Source organism: Lutjanus erythropterus, chromosome 10, assembly GCF_056507025.1.
Source record: "Lutjanus erythropterus isolate fLutEry1 chromosome 10, fLutEry1.hap2, whole genome shotgun sequence".
NCBI classification, from domain to species: domain Eukaryota; kingdom Metazoa; phylum Chordata; class Actinopteri; order Lutjaniformes; family Lutjanidae; genus Lutjanus; species Lutjanus erythropterus.
The window spans coordinates 41,144,264-41,171,453 of record NC_139326.1 but is presented as its reverse complement, the minus strand read 5'-3'; the positions used below and the strand labels follow the sequence as shown (position 1 = coordinate 41,171,453).

The window sequence follows — 27,190 nt, the reverse complement described above, 5'->3', positions numbered from 1 at the left end:
TAGGTCTGTTTTTATTTCATAACACCACTTTTCATGACAGTATTGTTGTCACCGCTCTCTCACCTTTCAGCCAAAAACATGCCCCCTACCTACTTTGCAGGCTTTTCTCTAGTCATTTTAACGGTCAGTGGAAAAGAAAAGCTTTTTGTCATTTCATTGGGTCATTTGATCAGGATTTGATCATTTTGATGTAGAGAAGCCCTATGATTAAATCATTTTATCTTGTTCATGTGTGCAGGGAGTCTGTAGAAAGTCAGGTGGCTCAGCCAGCAGAAGTCTCAGACACAGACACTCTCAAACACGCTCTCATAACAAGCTGCTATGCAATATGGACGCCAAAACTGTCAGCAGTTCAATCAGGAGAGACTAAGAGTAAAAGAGAAATGGTTTATTGACACGTGCATGAGATTTGAAACATGAACAGACTTTGGCGGTTAGACCCCATTGAGGTGAAACAATATGTATATATATATAAATGGGGGTGATGAAGCTGTAGTGAAGAGAACCCCCGGGGTCTAGACACTGGTGGTGGTGGTGATGAGGTGCAAAGCAGAGACTGGTGAGGTGAAGTGGCTCTGGACTCCTGCTGCCTGGACCTGAAGACTGGAGGAGATTAAGTCAGGGAGGATTGAGGTGAACATCTTCTGGCTTCCTGGGTCCAATGACTGGAGGAGAGAGGGGTGGAGGAGGGTCACGCAACTGACTGAATGACAACTGATGGAGCAAAGACAGAGGCGATTTAAAGTTTTGGCAGCAGCAAATTGACTGGCTATTGCGACCGTGGCAAAATCTGATTGGATAGTAAATATGAAGGTGAATGCCCACAAACAGCTGATTAGAGGAAATAGGAGGAGAGAGACAGAGTAAAGGAAAGTTGTGAATGCAGGCAGCGTAATAGAAGGTCTTCCTGATTGAACTTACGCTGAGCTACATGAGAGACTAAACTGAGTCGCCACAGTCACAATTTTTACAGGAGAACCATTTTTTATTGGCCTCTCCTAATTTCCTCCAAGAATCATAACTCTCCTGTATTTTTGCAGATTTCTGACATTTTTTTTCTTTTCACTATCACAACCTGTTTCTGGCACTGTACAGTGTGTATAAGCCCTACAACTCTGTTTTCTACCTGGGCAACTGTACAGCTACACCAAACCAGACTAAGAATTCCCATTTCTGAAGGAGAGTTTTAAAGACCTTATTCTGTATTTTTCCCTTGGAATAAAGAGTAGAATTAAAAGTATTTAATATAAAAATGCTGTTTCAGTGTACCTATTATTTTGTTATTTTTATTCTTTAAAAGTTGCCCAACTGCAGGAAAGTCCATGGAAATTTTTTTTTTTTTGGTGTCAAAATCCTCCCTTAGTTTTGAGGTCTCAAATTTGGCAAGTGTGCTTGCCTATGCCATGCAAGAAGACCCGCCCCTTCTCTGAGTGGCACTTAGCTATAATGCTAACTAACACAATGAACTAGTCAGAGCCTGGGAAGAGAGCGACTCAGCTTCGGTCACAGAGATCACATTTTTGATCTCTTTGTTATGTTAAAGTCTATTTCCCTGATATGTGTTTCTCCTTGCTTCAACTTCACCCCAGCCATATCTAACCCCATTTAAAAAAACTGGTGTGACAGCACGTTAGTACCTGTAGGGGTGCCAGTCACGCTCCCAGACCCTCAACAGACTGGTCTCATAGACAAGAGGCTCTTATTTCCCTGTTGACATGATGATAGTTTGTTTAAATGACAACACAAATCTCCAGTCTCCAGTGAACTGGTTATCTGCCCTGTTGTCCTGTGGGATGTTTTGGTGTAAAGTTGCAACAGAGTAAATGAAGTGTGTGTCAGGGAGGGGAGCTGTGGACACTAAATGGCTGCACCTGTGTCTGATGAGGACTGCGGGGACTCACCCTGTCAGTTGCAGGATTGACTGGGAAAGAGTTGAATGTGGGCAGGCAGTTCTGGGGAGCACCTCATGGTGCAGACAGCCAAACCTAGAAGAGCACTTACAGCTGGGGAAAGGTGCCATTGGCATGATGGTCATAGCTGCTGGCAGTGAAGACAGATAGCAGGGCTATAGGGACAACTCCCTCTGGGTAGGGTTAGGCATAAGGTTGGGGCGAGGTTAAGAAAGAGAAATACATCTTGATGGGAAAACAGAAAGTCAATTTAGCCAACTGTTGTCATCTCGAAGCCATGGCTAACAATTTAGCAAGCAGTAACATACTGCGGGAAGTACATAGGAAGGCATATAGAAAAGACGAGGCCCCTTCTCAGATGTATTATAAAATTACAAAGAAAAACTCGACTAAATTTACAATGTGTAAACTTGCTTAAAAAAAAAAACTTCCATGGCCTCCACCATTTCTGAAAACCTCAGCAAACAAGTCACAAGTCTTCCAAGAGCACTGTTAACACAATGCCATTTAAAGGCAGCATGTGTTGCTGTAGGGTACAATGGGAATATTGCAGTCTGAAACGATGTGGTGAGTGAACAAGTGCTGCAGTGTGTTTTTAATGCTTTGGTACATGTTGATAGTGTTTCCCACCCTCATGCTGCTCTCATTTGCAGTCCTGCTGAATAATGCAATACCTCTCCTGCTGCCTTGATAAAATATCTTTGGCATAATCAATATCAAATATCATGTTTCGGCTTGTTTTTCTTTTGCACACAATTTCCACCAGACAGTTGCATAGCATTATCAGTCGTTCAGACCATTTGAGTTCTACGGCATATGAAGGAATGACTTTGCAGAATCTAACACAAACTCCTTTCCCCAGGGAGGTCCAGGACATCTGTACCTGCTGAAGAATAAAGTCGCCACCTTTGCAAAGGTGGAGAAGGAGGAAGACATGATCCAGTAAGGCTGACTTCATTTTGTGGATGTTACCAAAAATGATTTGTTCAGGGTAGAGACACCACCAGCCACAGGAGTTAATGTTTATGAAAAAGAATGCACAGGTGGGAAGTAACTGAATGCAAATACTTGGTTACTGTACTTATTCAGGCATCTGTACATTATTTTTCTGTAAACTTTTGACTTTTACTTCCTACATTTTAAAACAAATATCTGTACTATCTGCTCCTTTCATTTTCAAAACTGGCTTGTTAATTTAGCTTTAATATATTTGAGGGGAATTATTGATTATTTTTATTTTGCATCATTGTGTGCTGCCTTCCAACATCGAGACAAAAACAACATAAAAGACGTAACAAGACATAATGAGATGTAACAAGACAAGAACATAATAATGCAAACATTGTAAAAGACGTAGTAAGACAAAAACAACGAAAAAGATATAACAAGATAACAACTGGATAAGGATACATAACAAGATGAAAATGACGTAACTAGACAACAACAGTGTTATAATATGTAACAAGACGAAACAAAATGTAAATTACAAAAAAGCCATAACACAATGAAAACAATGTAAAAAAGATGACAATGACTTAAAAGGTGTACCATGACAGAAAATGCAAAATGCGCGACAAGACAAAAAAGATGTAATGACGAAAACAACGTAACAATACAAAAAAGACCTGACAAGATGAAAATAATAAAGAAGACCCAACTTAAAAGATGTAACAAGACAGAAACAATGTAAATGATGCAACAAGATGAAAAACAACATAACGAGACAAAAACAATGTAAAAGACATAACAAGATAAAAATGATATAAAAGATGTAACACAACAAAAACAACTTAAAAAAAGACAAAAATTACTTAAAAGATGTAACATGACAGAAACAATGTGGAATTCAGACAAAATATATGTACCAAGACAATAAATATCATAAAAGGCCTAAAAAGATGTAACAAGATGAAAACAATGTAACAGACAAGAGAGGGAGACCTGATTGTAGAAAAAAGGTGAGGTTAAGTTAGCTTTGGACACAGTCAGTAGAGAGGTCCTTCAGAGGACAACTTTTTACCTTTATACTTTGAATACATTTCAGAGCCTGTACTTTTCACTTTTACTTGAGTAAAGAAGTTGAAACAAGAATTCTACTTGAATAAAAAATGTGTGTACTTATGCTACCTCTGAAAGAATGTGCCACATATTCTTTAACTCAACTTAATCTTAAGAATCTTCAGCAGTTTAAAAGAAAGAAATTGATATATGGTTAAAAATGCAGCTTTTATATTCACACTTTCACACACAGATTTGTGAATTACATGTAAATGATTGTAGGTGCCATAAAACAATGCAGTGATCATCTCCATCACCTCCATACAGTGTTTAGACTTGTGACTGTCATGCAGTTACTCATGTGTAGCTCTCATCAAACTATCATTCAGTTCTGACTTAACAATCTGTCTAACTCACTCTTCTCCTCTCCTCTGCTTCTCATACCTATTTTTTAACCTCTGGCCTCTGTTGTGTGTCCAGGTTCTGGCGACGGCTCAGCAGGCTGATGAGTAAGCTGAACCCGGAGCCCAACCTCATCCACATCATGGGCTGCTACGTGCTGGGGAGCGCTAATGGAGAAAAGGTAGTTGTTTTTATATTCTGAGTCACGCCAAGAACAAATAAGACTCCCACACTCACACAAATTTTACTCAAAATGTGTGCATGCATATGCATTGTGTTGAGGATACACACAAAGCACTTTGGAATGACACCCACTCAATTAAGCTACACACACGCACATGCACCCACTCACCCTTGCTGCAATTACACGCTCACACATGTACTCACACACTTGTACCTCCTCCAGTACCCTTGCCACAACCCTTCCACCCCAACAGAGACCGATACACACTTGCTATAAGCAGACACACTCACATACAGAACATACACATGAACATGAACATGCCCACACACTAAAATATTAATACTTTCACATGCAGACCCATCTAGAAGCACTGAACTGTAGTTTCTTCTGATTGCTTGTAAAGCTCAGGAACAAGTCATCAAACATGAGAGCTAGACGCAGAGTAAAGGCTGTTTAATGCATATTGTATGCTTTGATTACCTCTTGACCTTAAAGCTTAGATGTGCTTAATGCAGTATGAAGCTGTGCGGGCAGTCAAGACACATACAGAGATACATAAATATATTATATAAAATGATATAATAATATAATATAATATTGAACCATAAGCCTAGTTCTGTTAACATGTCAAAGTAAGTCAGGTCAGTCAGCCATCATTAATTAATTAATAGTATTGATTACATCTGTGTTTTTCCTAATATGACGTTAAAGAGATAGTTGACCTAAAAAATTAAAATTCAGTCATTATCTTCTCACCCTCATGATGATTGAAGGTCGGGTTTATTTTGTTAGTCTGCAAAACACTTCTGGAGTTTCACAGGAAAACAGTGTTGCAGAATCAAGCAACCAAACAATGGCATTGAATTGTGACCAGTTTTCAAAAATAAAAAACAACCAGAAAAAAAACATAAAATGCCTCCATCATCTGGTGTAATCCAAGTCTCCCGAAGTCCCAACATTAGGACAGAAACAAAATAAAACAAACCAAAACCGTCTTGACTCGTCTGTCTACTATTCCAACAATCGCTGACTGTAACTCACTGTGCAGGATGAGAAAATATCCTGAGAGGAGTGAGAGTCAGCTTCTTGCCCCACATGTCAGGAAATGTTCATTGATGAAAATAGCAGGGAGTTTGGAGATTGACATTCTGCTTTCAAAGATCCGTGAAGGAAAATCTGTCATTTTAACAGTGTCAGCAGTGGAATTAAAGGAGCTGCTAAAGCAAAGAAACAGGAAAAGCGAATGCTGCTAATGCTGAGTTACCAGAGGATTGGGCTGTCACAGAAATAAAGAAAAAATAAAGATATGAAAATGACTTCAAAGAAAAAAAAAAGTCTTGCCACAGTAAGGGGCGACTGATAACTGCAGCAGGAGGAGAGGGCTAAGAGGACAGAGACAGAGGACAGAGCCTTCATAAACCTGCATGTGCAGATATACAGCCAATACATCTGACAGTAGGTAATAATAGATCATTGAATGAATGATGAGAGGTTTTACATGAAAATGTACAATTATATTACTATTTGCAATATAGTCAAACAGGATAATGTCGACATAATTATGAAGTGTCATTTATTTTTGCAAACTCAAAATGTCTTCAAACTAATGAAATATACAGGGAAAACGTTTGGTTTGAATAACAGCAGACTGACTGCACATGACTCTACGACAGGTCTGGAGCATTTGGAAAATGTTTCCTAAAATACAAGAAAATTGGTGAATGCAACAAGTATTTTAAATCACTCATACACACCGCTTTAGAACAAATTTATTCATATGAGTGGTTCTTTGATGAGGCCCAATGCCTTTTAATTCACTCAGTCAGTTGTATATGTGTAAATATGGCATGTTATGTGGATGTAAGTGGGTTGGAGGCTTTGCAGCCACAGGTGTGTTCAGGCCTCTGCAGCTGTTTTCTCTGAGTGTGAATATCGTCTCTTCCTGATACATGACTCAGAGTTAAAGTTAGAAGGCTGTTGTGAATGGCTTTGCCACCTGACTGCTTCTAATTACAGTATGACATGACCATGGCACAAGGGAAAGTAACGAGGTTTATGGGTAATGTAGTTTTAATGAGGGAATCACAAGCATGAGCAGTTGTGTGAACTGGCCTGCCATTAATCTCCACTATGATCTGATTTGAGCAGGGATTAATGTGAACATGATACATTAATGTTTCACACTGCTGACAAGACATCCACAGCGGTCATTGTCTTCTCGTGCCTCAGGCCTCTTACCTTCTAGATAGATAGAAGTCCCAGCAGCAAACTGTGACAGTCGCTGTGACATTTGGCATCTTCTCCACAGTGAATCAGTACAAGTCACATGAGGAGGGGGTGAAGAGGGAAGGGCTGATTCGCTGCATTTAACAATTTCCTCCCTGCTGCTGACTGCGTGCGCTCCTGCAAGCTCAGCTGGAGAGCCACTATTAATAGACTGACTGACTGAGCTGCCTTCGGATGATGCTCCGCTCCACCCAGCATCACTCCTCAGCCATCTCACACTGCTAACGTCATGCAGAAGAACATCTATTGTTTTCTTTAAAAAACAGACTGATTTCTGGTGTCTTTAGTGAACTCCGGTTAATATGAGTAACTTTCTGGAGTAAAGTCGCATCATCTCATCATTATTTCAGAAACATTTATAAGGTGTCGTAGTTACTCTCTCAGTCAGTAATATATTCTGGAGCCAGCTGGGTTTCACTTGGAGGAATTTCTGATTTGAATCTACTAAACAATCACAGCAGCTTATTACGAATCAGGCAGATGATTCTGTTTTTGCATAGTAACTATGAAAACAGTATTTCTTTCTCGGTCGCCATGGCTGCATTGTTTTTTTCACATTGTCAGCCTTTGTATGTGTCATCATGGTAAAATGTGCTTCTGGGTGCACCTACTGTAGCGGGAACTAGCACAGAAGCAGTTTTGAGTACTTTTTGCCAGGTGTTTATATGTCTGTTTGTCCAGTGGTGGACAGGTTGTCTGAGGGGCAAGGGCGAGAAAAAAATGGGAGCCAACCGTTTTACACTGGAAGGGCACCTTGGACACTTTCCCACATTTTGACCACAGGAAGAGCACCTCAGAGGACACTTTATTATGTTTTTACACTGGATGGCCACCTTATAAGGCATTTTACCATATTTTGTCCACAGGAAGAGCACCTCAGAGGACACTTTATTATGTTTTTACAGTGGAACAGCACCTTATAAGGCATTTTACCACATTTTGTACATGGGATAGGCACCTTAGAAGGCACTTTCTCACATTTTATTAATTGGGAGGGCACATTATATGGCACTTGGGTTGGTGTGGTCCAACCCCCAGTACTGAGTCCTCTTGGAATAATGTAGTAATGACTTCTGAGTACTGAGTACCCATGCTAACATGCTGACAGGCATTGTGGCTGGTGTGATCCAGTTAGCAAGATGGTTCCTAGTTTGTTTGTTTTTTGTGTTGTTTCTTTTCTTGGGCATGGCCACAGACAGCAGGAGGTAATCAGTCATCACACAAAACACATTGCAGGTGTGATGACAGTCTGATAAGAAGCCAATGACTGAATGATTCTGCTGCTGTATCAGCTGATCACTTGTGGTTATTTATCCAGTCTTGATGCATGATGGTAGTACTGTGTTCATTGATGAGTGAATCCACTTTAAATATGAAGTGCAGCTCACAGCAGGCTTTAGTTAACCACAATCACACACTGCTCCAAACACCAGCTGCTGCTGTTTAGAACAACTATAACTTTAGAAAGTAAAATCACTGGTGCATTTCAGCCACACTTTTCAGTCATCTGTCTCGTGTGTGCTTGATGGAATAGGTGCACTTCTATTTTGATCACAGGATGCATCACTACCTACTGTACTCCCTTTATAAAGCCCACAGCACACAGTATAACTGAAACAACAACTTCAAAGCAAATGTGGTAATGTGTGACATTCTTGTAAACACCCTCAGCCTCCAAGCATCTGACATCTAAATCTAGATCCCCTCTCAGCACTTACTTAGTTTAGAAATAGCAGGGTTATTTAGATCATGTTGAATACCATAGTATAACATTATGACTTGCTAGCAGCAGTGCTAACCCCAGCTCTACTGATGACCTGCTACTGAGGGAATATCAAGGTTGAGTAGGTGGCATTAGCAGCATGTTGCATTCAGTACCACCATGATTACCAACACACAATAGGCCTGCACACTGCGTACCTGTTCAGTAATATAATATCAACAGAGAGGACACAGCTCCACTAACATTTCATTTAGAACAGAGTGACACTTCTATATTTTGTCAGAAAGGGTCCCATGTCTCTTACAGATTATTTTTCTCTTCTTGACACTTGTTAAGTAATTTATTGATTCCTATAATTTGCTCTCTCCATCGAACCCTTCCAACATATCATCAGCAGGTGGCCACTGTGCAGCATCTGGGGGCCAACTCCAATTCTGGGTCAGAATGCCCAGATGGATCAGCTGCTGAATTTTATTGGTTGATATTCGGTACCAATATGCATTATGTGGCAGGTCACAAAAACCAAACAATCAATGACACAAAAAAGGCACTTGAGCCAATTCTCAGCTGAATTGATGTCATTGTCACCTGCTAACTAACCTAAATGAGCTCTTCACCGCCGGTATGATTTGTACATCAGTGACTCAACCTGCTGCCTTGTGTTGTCTCCACATTAATGTGGAATGAATCCAAAACATGTTATCCAGCGTGTTGAAGTAGAAATTATTACACAGCTCATGCAATACAATCCAAGTCTCATTTATCTGGTTGTATATTAGATATTTTTAAAAACCTGCTAATGAAATAATTTCTGGCTCGTGCATTGCTGAGAGCAAAAAAACACATGTACAGTGTCTTCACCCTAAGCTGCTCACATGTTTGTGTCACTGGAAAGTTAATAAACAATCATTCCATTATTTTTACTTTTGAATATAACTCTAAAATAAGCCTGTCCCTGATAACTGTCACATTTACCGATTATCACGCCTGTTTGTTATGTCAGCTTAACAGCGAAACAGCTTTAGTCTGTCTGCAGCTGAAAGTCAAAGCCTTGTTTTGATCCACTTTTATGTCTCACTTCCTGTATACATTTCAAATTAAAAGTCCTGTAGTGCTTTAGGAGACAAATATCCTTCATTCCTTAGTAAGGCTTTTATTGTGAAAAATGTGCAGGACCATGTTGTTAAAACTCAATGATTTGCAAATCCAGTATCATTATTGGGCTCAGGAATCAGCAACACCTAGTGGTAAAATTAGTATTACAGGTTTGGTTTAATATCAATCTAACCTATCAGCCAATATGACTTATAGATGATTGGCAGTTGGGATTGGTGGCAAAAAAAAAACATTATCTGAGCAGTTCTAAGCCTTGGCCAACTGACAAAAGAATTAATATATGTCTTTGACAGCAGGGGAATTTCTCAAAATGTCACACTTTTTAACAAAAAAAGAAAGAACATTAGATGATCACAAAAAGAGTTAAAAACATTTTGTACTGCAGAACAAAATCTACAAAGTATTCCCTCCATGTATGGATAAATGGATGTCCTCACAATGTTCCAAATACTGTATTAAAAGGAAGTGTCCCAAAAATCTTCAGAAATATATCCACAATTCCTCTACAGTTAATATTTATAATGGTAGAAATTGCAATAATTCCATCCATCCATCCATCCATCCATTGTCTTCTGCTTATCCGGGGTTGGGTAGCAGTCTGAGCAGGGACACCCAGACTTCCCTTTCCCTGGACACTTCCTCCAGGTGTTCCGGAGGGACCCCAAGGCGTTCCCAGGCCAGCCGAGTGACATAGTCACTCCAGTGTGTCCTGGGTCTTCCCCGGGGCCTCCTCCCAGTGGGGCATGCCCGGAACACCTCCGCAGGGAGGCGCCCAGGAGGCATCCGATATAGATGCCCAAGCCACCTCAGCTGACTCCTCTCGATGTGGAGGAGCAGCGGCTCTACTCCGAGCTCCTCCCGGGTGATAGAGCTCCTCACCCTATCTCTAAGGGAGCGCCCCGCCACCCTGTGGAGAAAACTCATTTCAGCCACTTGTATCTGAGATCTTGTTCTTTCAGTCATGACCAAAAGTTCATGACCATAGGTGAGGGTAGGAACGTAGATTGACCGGAAAATCAAGAGCTTCGCCTTTCGGCTCAGCTCCTTCTTTCCCACAACAGACCGGCGCAACGACCGCATTACTGCTGCTGCCGCACCAATCCATCTGTCAATCTCGCGTTCCATCCTCCCCTCACTCGTAAACAAGACCCCAGGATACTTGAACTCCCCTAATTGAGGCAGGGCCTCTCCTCCGACCCGGAGGGAGCAAGCCACCTTTTTCCGGTCAAGAACCATGGCCTCAGTCTTGGAGGTGCTGATTCTCATCCCAGCTGCTTCACACTCAGCTGCAAACTGCCCCAGTACAAGCTGAAGGTCCTGGTTCGAAGGAGCCAACAGGACAACATCATCTGCAAAAAGCAGAGATGAAATCCTGTGGTCCCCGAACCGGACTCCCTCCGGCCCCTGGTTGCGCCTAGAAATTGTCCATAAAAATAATGAACAGAACCTGTGACAAAGGGCAGCCCTGCCGGAGTCCAGCATGCACCGGGAACAGGTCTGACTTACTGTGAACCAAGCTCCTGCTCCGGTCATACAGAGACCATACGGCCCTTAGCAGAGGGCCCCGAACTCCATACTCCCGAAGCACCTCCCACAGAATGCCACAAGGGACACGGTTGAATGCCTTCTCCAAGTCCACAAAACATATGTGGACTGGTTGGGCAAACTCCCATGAACCCTCAAGCACCCTGCGGAGGGTATAGAGCTGGTCCAGTGTTCCACGACCAGGACGAAAACCGCATTGTTCCTCCTGGATCCGAGGTTCGACTATCAGCCAAATTCTCCTCTTCAGTAGCCTGGAATAGACTTTACCAGGGAGGCTGAGGAGTGTGATCCCCCTGTAGTTGTAGCACACCCTCCGGTCCCCCTTCTTAAATAGAGGGACCACCACCCCGGTCTGCCAGTCCAGAGGCACTGTCCCCAACTGCCATGCGATGTTGCAGAGGCGTGTCAACCAAGACAGCCCTACAACATCCAAAGACTTGAGGTACTCAGGGCAGATCTCATCCACCCCTGGTGCCTTGCCACTGAGGAGCTTCTGAACTACCTCAGTGACTTCAGCTTGGGTGATGAATGAGTCAACCTCTAGGTCCCCAGCCTCTGCTTCCTCTACGGAAGTCATGTCAGTGGGATTGAGGAGCTCCTCGAAGTATTCCTTCCACCGTCCGACAATATCCCCAGTCGAAGTCAACAGCTCCCCACCACCACTGTAAACAGTGTTGGCAGGGTACTGCTTCCCCCTTCTGAGGCGCCGGACGGTTTGCCAGAATCTCCTCGAGGCCGACCGGTAGTCCTCCTCCATGGCCTCCCTGAACTTTTCCCATACCCGAGTTTTTGCTTCCACAACCACCTGGGCCGCAGCGCGCTCGGCCTGCCGGTACCCGTCAGCTGCCTCAGGAGTCCCACGAGCCAACCAAGCTCGATAAGACTCCTTCTTCAGCCTGACGGCATCCCTTACTTCCGGTGTCCACCACCGGGTTTGGGGATTGCCACCATGACAGGCACCGGAGACCGTACGGCCACAGCTCCGAATGGCCATGTCAACAATGGAGGCAGAGAACATGGTCCATTCGGACTCGATGTCTCCAGCCTCCCTCGGGATCTGGTCAAAGCTCTCCCGGAGGTGAGAGTTGAAGGCCCCTCTGACAGAGGGTTCCACCAGACGTTCCCAACAGACCCTCACAAGTCTGCCAAGTCTGTCCAGCTTCCTCCCCTGCCAGTGGATCCAACTCACCACCAGGTGGTGATCAGTTGACAGCTCAGCCCCTCTCTTCACCTGAGTGTCCAAGACACATGGCTGGAGGTCAGTTGACATGACCACAAAGTTGATCATTGACCTCCGACCTAGGGCATCCCCGTGCCACGTGCACTGGTGGACAGCCTTATGCTTGAACATGGTATTTGTTATGGACAAACTGTGACTAGCACAGAAGTCCAATAACAGAACACCACTCGGGTTCAGATCGCGGGGGCCGTTCCTCCCAATCATGCCCCTCCAGGTAACACTGTCACCACCCACGTGAGCGTTGAAGTCCCCCAGCAGAATGACGGAGTCCCCAGTCGGAGCACTTTCCAGCACCCCTCCCACGGTCTCCAAGAAGGCCGGGTACTCTGCACTGCTGTTCGGACCATAGGCCGAAACGACAGTGAGGCACCTATCCCCGACCCGAAGGCACAGGGCGGCGACCCTCACGTTCACTGGGGAAAACTCCAACACATGGCGGCTGAGCTGGGGGGCTATAAGCAAGCCCACACCAGCCCACCGCCTCTCACCGTGGGCAGCTCCAGAGTAGAAAAGAGTCCAGCCTCTCTCAAGGAGTTGGGTTCCAGAGCCCCAACTGTGCGTGCAGGTGAGCCCGACTATCTCTAGTCGGTACCACTCAACCTCCCACACTAGCTCAGGCTCCTTCCCCCCCAGCGAGGTGACATTCCATGTCCCCACTGTGAGATTCCATGTCCTGGGATTGGGTCATCGGGGGCCCCTGCCCACGACTGCCACCCAAACCACATAGCATCGGCCCCTTCTGAACCCTCCCACGGGTGATGGGCCTACGGGAAGGTGGGCCCACGTCGCTCCTTCGGGCTGGGCCCAGCCGGGTCCCGTGGGCAAAGATCTGGCCACCAGGCGCTCACCTGCGAGCCCCAACCCCAGACCTGGCTGGGGGGGGGCCCCGGTAACGCCAATCCGGGCGACGTAAACAACCCTGGTGTTGAATGCTTCATTAGGGGCTTTGGAACCGCTCTTAGTCTGACCCATCACCTAGGACCTGTTTGCCTTGGGAGACCCCATCATGGGCAACAAGCCCCCGACAACATAGCTCCTAAGATCATTTAGGTTCTCAAACCCCTCCACCACAATAAGGTGGCGGTTCAAGGAGGGGATTGTAATAACTTAAATGTTAGAAGTTTTCCCTCCTTAGGATCTAACATTTTCTGCTCTATAGAAAAAGATCTGGTGTGGTGCAGACTAAATATGACACCCGCTTCTGACATTTCCAAAAGCAAACCCAACGTGTCGGCCAAAAAGATGCATGTTCCCTCTTTGCTTTCACTTCTGAGGCAATATGGGAGGTTACCTTTTGAAATCTAATGAATTCTTACTGGAGATAAAAAAAAAAAATGATGAAAACATTCAATCTTTAATTTTGTTTTGTTTTTGTAAGTGAAAAATGTTGTCTGTTGCTTATACATGAACCCATAGCTTCATCTAAAGCCATGCCTGTGTCACTTCCCCTCTTTTTCTCTGGCTATAAAGTGAACACTTTTTTAAAATATTGCTGAAAAACTCTGAGAAATCTTATAATTTCCTTAAAGGAACCAAACCAAAAGCATCAGAAGTCATTGCTCTTTGAACTGACTTGTGCGGAATGAGATGAAACCTGTGAATGCCATTTGGCTGCCCAGCTCGATGTGTGATGGCACACCAGCTGGCACTGGCCCAGACCCCAGGGAGTGAGAAGAGGAACAGGGAGGGTGCGCTGGAACAAGAGGCAGTAGAAGTGTAGAGAAGGCCAAAGGCAGGAGTGTCATCAAGTCTGACAGGCATCCAGATGCACAAATATACACGTGTGTTGTAGATGCACGCGATAAGCAAAGGATAGGAATAATGCAGCTGTTTTCCAGAGAACCTTATCTGATGGTACCAACACCTTTTAATAAAGGATTTTTATTCCTTCGAAAACATTTTCTCATAAAAGTTACATCAGTTTCATCCTGGCATCATAATTAATCTGTGTCAAATAATCTATGAGGCAAAGTGAGAACATAAAGAAGGAGAAGAGAATAAAAGCATACAGTAGTTAATGTTTAGAAGGGGCTGGATTATTTGCACAGTGTTTTCATATGTGCATTATTTACACATGCCCAGTTCCACAACAAAATGACTGGGGGTGCATCTGAAATTAGAGTAGGGTGCATCATTATCTACAGTGTGGGCAAGCAACAGCAGTGAAAAATAGTCAGTGTTACAGGTCCCTGATGAACAGATTACACTGGAACACAACTGAAAAAAGTTGGAAACAATCTCAAGTGAATAACACGTGTCGCATGAGGAAAGTGCAAGGAGCTTTATATATGATACGTCCATTTATTATTAGTGTTGCCCCCTAGTGGATGCAGTAAACATGACAGGAGAGGTCCGCACTTGGAGGAGGTGTGGTTGATGGTTGAGTAAACAAACCGGATTTTCACCCAACAGGCTGGGGTTTGAGTCATGTGAGGAACAAAAATTAAACGTAGCATTATTTAAAGTTTTGAATAGGGATGCACTGATACTGATAACAACATTGGGTTTCCGTCCGATACTGTCCTCATGTACTCATACTTGTACTCATAAAACTACTTCAATACCCAACCCCTGATACCACATCATGCAAAAGATAAGCAGTTATAGATAACTATATTTATCTTTACTACTTACAGAGTATGACAAGGACTTTTTTATACTGTGTTCTTAACAATTTTCATTTTATTAATTGAGTTTATCTTTCTGTCTTTGTCTCCTTTGGGCTTTACATGCCACGTGCTGTGTTGATGATTTGCTACTGTAACATAATAATTTTCCAGTTTGGGATCAATAAAGTACTACCTTTCTCTCTGTCTGTCCAGATGATGGATGGATGGATAATTAATAACCTCATTACTTTAGAAGACAAAGGTCCATGTCAGCTTTTAAAGGCAGGGGTACAGTGAGTTAAGGTTATATATGTCCTCCACTGCCCACCTGTATGTGACCCTACTCTGTCAGACCTTCATCTCACCCTAGATCCACTCTGACAGATATTTCTGTATGGACAAAAAATATTACCACAAGTGCCTTTCACTGGTGCTGAGCTATTGCAGTGTAAGTGGCACATTGACCTTTTCACATCCACTCAGCTGCAGTAGTGCATGGAGAGAATCACAGTGCTGCAGGGCCTCCTCCTGCTCTCTGCATACACTCAGATCCCACTGCTGCTTCTTCACTGCACTGTTTGTTTGGCTTTAAGATGCCTGATGGCGTTCCTCTCTAACTTCCTCTCTGTCTCTCTCCCTGCAGCTGATTCAGACTCTGAAGAGGCTGATGAGACCCTCCTCTGTTGAATTCAAGTCTCCACTAGAGCTGTCTGCACAGGGTGAGAGCACTGCACACTCACCAGCAGCGAAAAAAAAAAAAAAAAAAAAAAATATATATATATATATATATATATATATATATATAGTATTCATATCGACATTGTGTTATTGGCTCAGCTGTACGCCTGCTGAATGTTAATAGTGGGCATTAATCAATGCCAGTAAGCTGCTCAGCGATGAAGAAAGCACATTAGGGAGCGTGAGCAAACATGCAGGTGTGAACTCTGCTGAGCTCTCAACTCATCCCTCATCTATCATTTTCCTGACATCTATTGATGCCATACTAATTATTTTCCTATTAAAATGTCATTATTGCCTCTGTGTGTTTTCCCATCCTCTATTGACCCACAAAGCTCTGCTTCCTCTCCACCTTTATGTTGTTTTTTTCCTGTAGTGTTGTGAAGAATCATTCAGCACTTGTACTTTGTTCACATGTCTTGACTAAAAGTAAAAAGACATGAAAAATAAATAAATGAGATAAAAAAAAAGGTCAGAGATCAGCCCTTAAAGCTCAGTGATGAAAGCTAGAAGCTGGGATGTTTGTACAGTGCCCTGCCCCTATGTTTTTTCAATGCAATTTGCATATGAGGTCATGTTTTGCAGTGCAGACTGCTTTTAGCTATTTGCATAGTTGAGTAGAGTGCACATATATCACCACAAGGTCAGTGAAGCCTTTGCTTTTTAGGTCAAAGATCAGAAGGTATTAGATTAGAATTTATTACCATGAATGTTCTTGGTTGACCACAAAATCACTTTATAACAAAAGTGTGTGAATTAGTTTTTAAACCCTTTTACACACTTTCCCCAACAACGATTTGTTAAAAAGTTGCCAGCCAGTGCCAGCATTTTTGACAAAATTCACTGAATTTTCAACACCCACAGAACATTCAGTTCTATGAATATGTTAACATGGAATATATCAAAAGAAAGAACAGAACTTCTGGTTTCAGACAAAAAATGTTTTGTTCTGGCTTTGTTCATTCTTTTTTGATGCACTTGACTGTTGGTTGGTTGTAACAAAAAAATCCACTTTTCAGACAAAAAAATGGAAAAACTGTTTTTGTGAAAGAGACATTTTTAAGCAGAATATTGACTTCATGTTTTTGTCTTTTTACCACTTCATATTACTTGCGTGACATCAGGTGTGTGTGTATCCCGCCCTGCTGTCTGAAACACTATCTGAGAGGCCAGGGGGCTGCAGCTCAGGTCCAAGGGGCTGCAGTGTGAGCAGCCTCGCTGTGTCCCAGCTGTTGTGGAGGTCTGGGGTCTGCAGCGTGAGCAGCCCCGCTCTGTGGTCGGGTCATGATGCTCTCTGACCCATGGATCTGCCACTGAGCACCAATGTTTTCATGCTAGATAACACCATCTTCTTCTGCTGCTGCTCAATTCCAGTGGTTCTCTTCTTCTTCAAGTGACAGTTTTTTTCAGATGATCCGTCACAGTGTCCCCTACCTCCTGGCAGCGTCACAGTGAAAACAGTACTTGTGTTGTGGCTTAAATGACAAAATATCTCATCAATGGTCGGGAAAGAGTTAATATGACACATTTCCCTAAAAGATGCATAGACTAATGTAAATATGATCCATTTCAGTCATCACCTATGATGCACTAGAAGTGTATGGTGGTCTGTGTCTGCAGAGACCCTGCAGCCTTCTACCTGTTTTTCTTTATTTCCTTTTTATTTTGCTACAGAGGATACTTTACCAAACCAAAACATCATCCTACAATGTTCCAACCCTGCTTTGAACGCACCATTCAAAGTTGGCCTCTCCTCCTTGGTTCACAATGAGAGAGAGATATAGAGAGTAAATTAGGAGAGGGAGTGCCAATAGTGAGAGCAAAGCAGCGAATCAGAGAAATGAAATGTTAGTTTCTGACTTGAATACAGCCAAAGTGATCCTCAGTCTGCTCTGCCTGTGTGTGTGTGTGTAAAACACTCTCTATATCTCTCACAGACAGAGAGCAGAGAAGAGAGACAGCACTGTTTTTATAGAGTAACCTGACCTCAAAAACTGAGCTTCTAAAAACAGGCTGAAGCCCAGAAATGTCCCATAGCATAACATAGCAAAATATGAGAAAATCAGAAAACAGAAGCAGAAGTCTCTGAGGATTCAGCTAACAGCACACACTTCTTGTGGGTCATAAATGATGACTGATAGTGATTATGTTTATGTGAGTCTATAATATTTTGCTGCATATTATACCTTTAAAACAGTTTGTTAGTAATGTAAGTAATGCCATCATATCAGCGCTGTATCTATCTGTTTTGATTTTCAGTCTATCAATAGATCACTCATTTTATGCCCTGACAAGTGCTATTAACATTTTCAAAGTCTTCTTAAAAAAGACATGATATCAACTACAAATTTATTTAAGACATAATAACAAAAATTGTGAAGCTCCTATTCCTTACTGCAAAACACTTCATGCTGGACAAATTGATGACCTAAAAATTAGAAAGCATGTCCTTTATTTTGAAAATACTAAGGTAATTCATCTGGTAACTGATGACAGAAAATCATTGACTGCAGCTCCATGACCCAGATCTGCTCCGGCCACAGTCTCAGTATTGTCAGTGAATGTGATGACATGTCAGCTTCTATCAATACCTAGTTATTAATTGTGTTTACATTGACCTGAGTTGATGCACTTAATATTATAACTTAAAGAGAAATGCCAGAAACTAAAAATATTACAACAAAACACCGAGTCAAATCAAACTGTAACAACACCAAAACAGATGTGGTGTGATAGTGGCCTAACTAATGCATGTTTCATGTCCATGTTGGCCTGAAATGTCCTGAAACATGAAACATGTTAAGTTGAAATACTTATTTCACTTGACATGGACACTGCAGCTGCAGTGTCACCCTGTGAAACTTCCATTCTGGACTGAAATAACTGTTTTGTATGTCCATTTCACATTAAACAGAGTTCAAATTAATGCAGAATGCTCACTGGATGAGTAAGTATCTGCTTTTCCATCGTAAGAAATCATTAATAATCTTGTAGAAGGTATAGATGTTAGGCAGCAGTGAGACAGGCAGCCATTAAACTAATCATCCAGAGTGTGTTATTTCAGAGCAGTGGGCTTTTGTTTTCAGGATAACATATGGACAACTGACATTTATAAAGAGCTGATCATGGCACAGTTTACAAGATTGCAGCATCCTGCACTCCTGCAGAGCTCCTGCAGCCTGTCTGTCTCTGTCATGTTTAGAGAGCAGGGGGCGGGGGGCAAACAACTCTCTTCAACCATAGATCATATATTAAACAGGATTACAACCTATTAAATAGACAGTCACTGAGTCCAACTTGCTATTTTAATTGCTGTGCTCATTTTTGCTCGCACAGTAGCTACATATTTCTCCTTTAAGTAATGAACTGATAAGATGATGATGATATAGTATGGACAATTGCCAGAACTGATGCTAAATGTGATCAGGTTTTCACAGCAGCATACACTTTTGTAATCTTAACCTGGTTTTCTTTGTGTTGTCTTGTGGCTGCAGGCAAAGAGATGATCGAGATGTACTTTGACTTCCGTCTGTTCCGCCTGTGGAAGAGCCGTCAGCACTCCAAGCTGCTGGACTATGATGACCTCTTGTGATTTCGTCCACCTCATGTTGGCTCATCGGCCAGTTATCTCACATCTGAGCCTGCTGTGCAGTGACAGGGCGTTTGGTTTGAAGGGCCCCCTGAAATGCTCCTGGACCAGCTCTTGTGACAGAGCTGGAGAAGCAGCACAGTTGGGTGTTTTTTGCCCTTCTGAAGAGTCAGGGTGGTCCTGTAGTTCCAGCCAGTGGTGTGCTTTGTCTCCCTTAACCATTTTCACTTTCTGCCTATCTCTCTGAGAGAAAAGAAAGAGAGGGACAAGAAAAAGGAGAAGAAGTGAGGGATGCATCATCCTAGCCTAAATGTGTCAGAAGACCGTAACTAGAGTCAGATTTCTGAGCTCAGTGAGGATGGTACATGAAAGAGTGACAGAAGAGAACAGAAATAACTCCTCCTTCCTGAGCGTAGAGGGTGACAGATTTGATTTTGTTTTGCCTTGAACCAACCTATCTGCTCTTTAAAGATGGAGGCTTATAAGGATGGAGGCATTTTCTTTGTGAAGAATGGAAGTTATTCACAAGGGGATTAGAGCTTATATGTAAATAAACAAGTGCTTAATGGAGCAGTAGAGAATAGATTTCCAGCATCTCTCTCCATGTTATCATGTGAAAATCTAGACATTTAATTAGTCTTACTCAAAATTAGAGTTGTCTATTTAACACAGCTTTTTTTAAACTTAAATAAATGTATTAGTATTTCGTACAGACTGTTGTATTAACTCAGGTTCAATCCCTTGTTTGATACTAAGATACTAACTGTTGGCAACATACTGTAGATCAGAATCCAAGGCCTTCATACTCCACACAGTCACCTTCTGTGGAACGTTATGACCGTCAGGGATGTCATATCTTAACGTGTGTGTGAAGCGCGGAGGTTTTTTGTCATTCAAGTCAACTGACAGACGTATCAGTGCATGTTTCATGACATTACAACACTTGCTATTCTTTCTTTAGCAGTTGGTGTGTGGGTGTTGATCCTTTTTAGCGTGTTTCTATTGCATGTGTGTGTCCATAGCTTACTTGCATTTTGTCACTCTGTAAAGAGGTTGCAGGTGGAGGCTATGACACCAGACTCTTTATACCGTGACTTTTTAAGAAGTAGACAAAAATTCATAGACTACTGAGAACATACATATTATATATTTAATTTACTTCAACATTTAATTTACTCACATTTTTGGGGTAATTTAGAATTTCCTATTTAAGACTTAACTTGAATCACTCAAAGTAGCAATGGAGTGGTTGAGGTGATACTTTCCTTTGGGTCATTTTTGTTTCTCCTCACCACCGAATTGTTGTTTCTGTGTTAGTATCCTCGCTAGCAAAGTCATTTCAGTGGATAGTGGAGATAATACTCATTTCTGGCATAAAGGTCAATTTTAAAAACATAAAGATACTTTTGTTGAAATGACATTTATATTTTGTGTTAAGATGAAAAAAGACGCACACCAGTGATTGAGTATTGCACTTCCATTATGTTGGGAAACTTGTAGGAGACAGATGAAGAAAAGAATCAACAAAATCTGTCCAACAGATGGTTGAGGTGTCCTGACTTTTAATCGCTACTATGGTTGGAACTCCTAAAACTCTGAATCCTACATTTCCCACAATGCAACTAGGTGTTGATAGTTTATTAACCTCTCTGTGTGTCTTTCAAACTCCAAAAACAAAACTTTTGTGACACAGGCTTTTTGTTACTTTTTGTTAAGCGTGAAGTCTGAAGCCCAAGCTTAGAAACCCTGGCGAATCATCAGACGCTGTGACATCATCAGGGGTATTTTCTCCAACTTTTAAAATGAACTGATCTTTATTTGTACTGAAACTTCATCAGGCAGGTGTCATTACAACACACTGTCTTCCATTATATCACATTGCCACCCATTTTACAACAAAGGCAGTATTAGCCCAGTGCTGAGGCTTAACCTTATTTAAGTAATTCTATTTTTTTTTTATCTAACATTATTTTTAACCCCATTGTACTGTATATTTCTAATATTCATACTAACAATAAATATACATACAGTTACTTTAAACTAACAGTAAAAGTTGTGGGGGAGAGTGATGTTTTAAAATGTAGTGTAGTGTATAAGTGCAGTGTGTCATTTACATTGCTCCATCTCAAGCTTACTGAGGTGGCCGGGTCCACTATAATACACTATGTATATTCATCATCTGATAAAACTCACTGTATGTGTGTGTTCTTGAGCATATATCTTTCTCCAGACCAAATGTCCTCACAAAGGCAGGAAAGCATTAGAAGAGTCCACCAAAAGTGATGACTTTTTGCTCCTCATTTCTTCAATAACTTGGTTGTGGGATGAATCCATGTAAATGTGTGTCATGACCATGGCTGATGCAGCCATTTCACTGCTTTTGTGTGCATACATTCAAACACTGGAGTGTTTGAGTAGCTCTTATCTGCCGGCATCAAGATTCCGATGCCAACACTTTTCATCTTAATGCATTCTGTAAGGACAGCTTTGTTCCAAAATTGGACATTTATGGATTTGAATATCTCCTAATTGCCAGTGAGGATGTCACTGGCTATTAAATGGATGGATGACATGTTATTAAATATTAGTAATTGTCTGAAGAACACTGTTTTAAAGAATAACTGCTTTTTACAGAGTGCAATAATTGCTGCTTTGGAAGTGTGCTAAATGAGAGATTTAACTGTTTTAGAATGGTTGCAGGTTTTTGAAGTGGATGAAGGAAAAATGAGCTGTGTTTGATTCTCCTCAGCAACACTGATACTGTTCTTTGCATTGTCTGGTTCCTGTTATAAGAGTGGGCTGGTGTTTTTACTGTATTTAATTTATTCATGTATTACAGTAAATTATGATTTATGTCTATGCTAGGTGTTACATAAGAATGCTTAAACATTCATATTGCTGTCAACTTATCATTATGCCACACAGTAGCATGTATCATTAGATCACTGTCAACTTAATTGTGATAATTTAGTATAATTACTGTAAACAGCTAAGATCATACTGCTATACAATATGTCAGACAAGATGCTGTTGATCCTGCCATGGACTGGATTTGTTAACAATACTTGGTTATCAGTAGTAAGACAGATACCAATAGCAGCAGTGGTTTTAGCCCATTAAAAACAGTGCCATCCTCCTGGTTTGAGCGATAAATGGAACCAGTATATAAAGAACTGGGCCTTCATTTCTAATTTCCCCTGATTTATGAATATCATATTTCATTAACAAGTCTCCCTGATCTAATTTGTTTTTGATGCTATTGAACATAAACTCTGATAACTCTGATTTTCGTGATAAATTCAGGATGTATTTCACCGCAGCTGAAAATTTCTTTCAACAGAAATACTTTTTTCATGTGGCTTCCATTAATCTACCATCAATAAATTCAAAACTTTTAGCCAGCATTTATTTCTTTGACCAGGCTATTACTGGAGACCTGGCTATTATTTGAGACCTGGTCATTATTTGAATACGGGCTTTTTGCTTAAAAATATCTACAACATTTTAAACTAATTCCATACAATTTCATAAGCTACCACTTTTGTTGATAGTCTTGCTGTTCAGGTTACAGTCATCAAACATTTTAAGATTCCTTTTTCATTTTGCTCATGCACTGGAGCCCAGAGGCTCACATTACTGAAACATTCTATCCTGACAGCTGTAAAGTGATCATGTCAGACTGAACCTCATGGCCTTTGCTGTCTTGTACACTCAGTTATCTCTTTGCTTAAAGGTAGGACCTGACTTAAGTAATTGTAAGTTGCTTCATGAACAACATCACCGACTCTCCAAACCTTTCTTCTGTAGCAATATACTGTGTATGAATATTTCTGTATGGGTATTTAAATTTGTGTAACACTAACTGTAAGATAGGGAACATTGTTCAAGGTATTGTAGTCTGTGAATCCTCTGGATTTTTATGACTATTGATTCACACTACTGTGGACGATGGACAGAAACAAAGTAGAAATGTGTGGAAGAGTGCTCACTGCTTGGCTCCTTTATATTCTGCTGGACGACAGACTAGCACCACTTCTTCTCATAGAGGACTCCTCTGCTCTCTTCTCTGCAGAGTTAAAATGAAGACCAACCCCCAGAGCCCAATTACATGCCTCCTCAGCTGTTGTTCTGCATCTCAAGTCAATATATTTAATCATGCTGCCATGTTAGGTTTAATTACAAGTTCAGTTACACTCTAAATCGACACAATCCTGATGGATTTCTAAGGAAATTTGTGATCACAAAGAAAATGGAAAGCTTGCGTACAGTACAGGAGATCCATTATGTACTGTAGAGCTCAGCAGATTCTCTCTGAGGCTGTGATCCTAAGACATCACCCCTCAGTGATGAAACACAAAGCATCATCACTAACATGAGGCAAAAGTGCAAGCAGTGTGAACATTTGACAGCAACTCTCAAGCTGTAAATTAGCACCACTTAGGCGAGCAAATAGCTTTCTGCAAAAGAAAACTTTTTTTTTTTTTTTCTGCTGCTGTGTAGTAGTGTATTCACCTGCTATTGGCTGCTTGGTTTCAGTTGGCATGCTGGCATCCAAGAAACAGCAGCTTCCTCCAAGACAGCATCCTACACAGTGAAAATGGCAGATTAGCACCTAGGTCATTAATCATGGGGCTAGCTGCGTTTACTTTTTCTTTCGCAGGGTTTACACATTTTAACACCAGGGCTCACCAATGTTCAACCAAAAGAAGTTCCCTCTGATGATATTTTGCAAGGAAAACCAGTCCCCGCATCCTGGGTTTAGCTATGCCCAGGACAATTGTGATTGGTTTCGAAAAATTCAAATAAGGCAAGTCTAGCTATGTTAGACTAACTGCTGTGCTACACTGAAATTATTTAAAACTGTAGCAAGTGTTGCACTAGGACTTTATTGGCTGTTACCTTGGCCAATAGCAGTTCTGGGTCTATCACTAACTCAACCAAGCCCAAGATACATCTTTTATACAGGTATGTCTCCATTTGATATGGGTGCATAACAGACTGAGGTCACACTGCATTTATACTTGACCGTGGCCAAGTTCTGACCATCTCCAGCTATGGTTCAGTTGGTATTTCTCCCTAATCAGATGCAGTCTGATCAGTGAGGCCTCTGGCTAACCCCATCTCGGCCGAAAGAGTATTAGATGTGTTTTTACTCGCATGTCTTACGCAACAGAAATGCCCTCATTTTAACCTCTGCAACTATCTGCTCCAGTTCTGTGTGTCAGGTGTAACCACGAAGTGTTAATGTACATTCAAAGGCTATGTTTTTGACAATACACATGCAAATACAAGATTGGTGCCCAATAAAAATTAACGTAATAAATATATTTATCTACATTTTGCAGCCTACACAGAGCAGACTCTGTTGTCTCAGGAGTGTGATGACAGTTGCGAACTTGACATGGGGTCACTGTCAGTGGATGATCTAACATGATCTGCATTAATACATTTTTTGCCCACTTGGGGCCAGCAGAACAACCTTAATCATCATTCATCATTTACACACCATCACATCATTGAATATGGCCAATGTGTAATACACCCAGCACACATGGAGCTACCTTACAAATGAACATCCGACATTTATACACCTCTTAGCTCTCCTTGATCTTCACCAATGCCTGAGGAAAGTATGACTCAAGCAACTAGCTATGTGAAGCATCTACCTCCGTTCGGGGACGGGAAGGTAGCATACAATAGGTTAAATCCCAAAACAGTGACCTAAAAGGCTGAAAACCTCCATAAGGCTGAGAGAAATGGCAGAGTTGGGTGAGAATTCTTTCTGGGTTTCTCACTACAAGATACCTCTTTCACAATAGTCACCGGATGCATTGTGATTATAAAAATATTGATTATTGCAGCTTTAAGCTGGAAACTGATCACTACTGTACATATATAATGAGCAGTGGAGAAACAGGCACCTCGTCTAACATTAAAGGAGCTGAGCAGGGATCACCTCAGAAAATACAAGGACAGGGTTGGCAATCTTTTTTGGGAGACAGCAGACATGCGCCCCAAAAAGATAACTCAGACCTGAGACATCAGGAGACTCTAATGAGGACTTGTTTTCATATTAGCACTACTCCATTAGACTGGAGCTGCACACAGTTTGATTTGTGCTGGCTCACTGAAGCAGGCTTCTCCATTTCCTGAGAACATAATTACACAAATCAAGAGATTGATATTTGAACACCTCCATTCTCCAAATGAAACTATGTGTCACCATTGAGGAGAGAAGACATTTCCCCCCAGTTAGAATTATCATTAAGCACTGTTGTGTCCTCCCCCGCTGCTCTGGCTGGTTTCCCTGAAGATTGCCAAGACTCAGTTGGGAGCGTGATTGAGTTTGATGGATTGATGATGCTTTGATTGCCCTGACACCTCCAGTTGGGCCGTGATTGTATCTGGGAAAGAGTGAAAAATAATGTGTTTATGTAATGTCTGTTTCACTTTGCATCAACTTCTAAGTCATCTGAGCATTACATTTTGAATAGCTTTCACCCTAACCTTAACACGCAGTAGAGACTGTAGGAGTGATAGATATTACTAATAGGTTCAAAAATAGTTTATCATCCATGTGTCTTGATAAAGAAAATCTTGTTTATTATGAAAGGTATAATAGCAATTAACATGGCTGTATCTGGTGATTTTGATACTTGTAAAAGTTAAGAATATATCTGGGTAGCTTTCCTGAGCTTTTGGGTTCTTCCTTAGAATAGACATTACAGATGGAACTTTAATCCAAGATGGAAACTTATTGTATCTGAACTGCTAGCAAAGAAATGTTGTTGCATTGCACACTGTTGGTAATAACCTCTGAGAAAAATGATTGTTTTTAAAACATTTTTTCCAGTAAACTTTAGTTCTACACAGCTTGTTTCATTGTCTCATTATTGATGGAGTGATGCCTTTAATACAGTGCAAAGAGTTTCTGCCTGCTACCCACTGAGCTACACTGAGAGTTGTAAAGCAATAACCCAAACTCCCCTTTCTATGAAAATGTTTGGGCTCCTGTTCCTGGATGAAAGTCTCCAATGAATGATCCAACTTATTATTAATATATTATAATTATATCATATTAATGTTCCCTTTGTGTGCAAGTTGCATGAAATTTCCTCCTCACCATTCATGCATTACATTAAAATATACATTATCAGTCCCTGTGGAAAATGAAGATCAGAGAATGATAGATAGGACTAAGATTTAGAGAGTATTAATGATACAAGGCTAACTCTAAATATGAATGATTCATCAAATGACACCTACAGCTACTGACACATTTAGAGCAAATGTAAAGATGCATCTACTATAGTAGTCAGCTTAAAGGAGAAGTATATATTTACTGTACTAAGTCCTAAAATGACAATGATGTCATCGTAGATCAAGCAAACATGCTCAGTTGAAATGTTCATGTGGAATGTCTTATGTTTTAACCTGTGTGAATCCACACACTGCCTGTTTCATGTTTATTCACTCTACATGAAGCTTTTCGCCGAATGAGTTAGTGCCTGTTTATGAGTTGTAAGAAGTCATTAATAATCTTTTTAGAAAGGAATATATGTTTATAATGAATAAAATAAGCAATATGGGCTAGCACAGTGTGGAAGGCAGTCACTGAACTGCAACTCCAGTGTGTATTTTCAGAGTGGGCTAAGCTTTAAATTGAAAGACAACTGACAAAGTTCTAAACAGCTGATCAACTAATACTGTAGTAATCATTGTCACTTGTCATTGTTAGGTATAATGTTGCACTCATTTTGCACTCAGGTAGGTTCAGTGTCCCTGCAGCGTGTAGGCAACCTGCCTGAGCTTCAGTCTGGGAAGGTGTGGCAGAGTAAACAACTATCCCC

The 27,190-nt window shown here is 41.4% G+C and overlaps 1 protein-coding gene across 1 annotated transcript in view; it reads left to right on the top strand.

Moving 5' to 3' along the window:
* nsmfb (NMDA receptor synaptonuclear signaling and neuronal migration factor b) overlaps positions 1-21,532 on the top strand; it is a 64,955-nt gene extending 43,423 nt beyond the window's left edge. The window contains exons 11-14 of the mRNA XM_084729347.1: positions 2,773-2,852; positions 4,389-4,491; positions 15,657-15,732; positions 19,246-21,532. Of these exons, the coding sequence (XP_084585473.1) occupies positions 2,773-2,852; positions 4,389-4,491; positions 15,657-15,732; positions 19,246-19,343 (357 nt within the window). The 3' untranslated portion in view covers positions 19,344-21,532. The remainder of the gene's footprint in view (positions 1-2,772; positions 2,853-4,388; positions 4,492-15,656; positions 15,733-19,245) is intronic.
* The last annotated feature ends 5,658 nt before the right edge of the window (positions 21,533-27,190 follow it).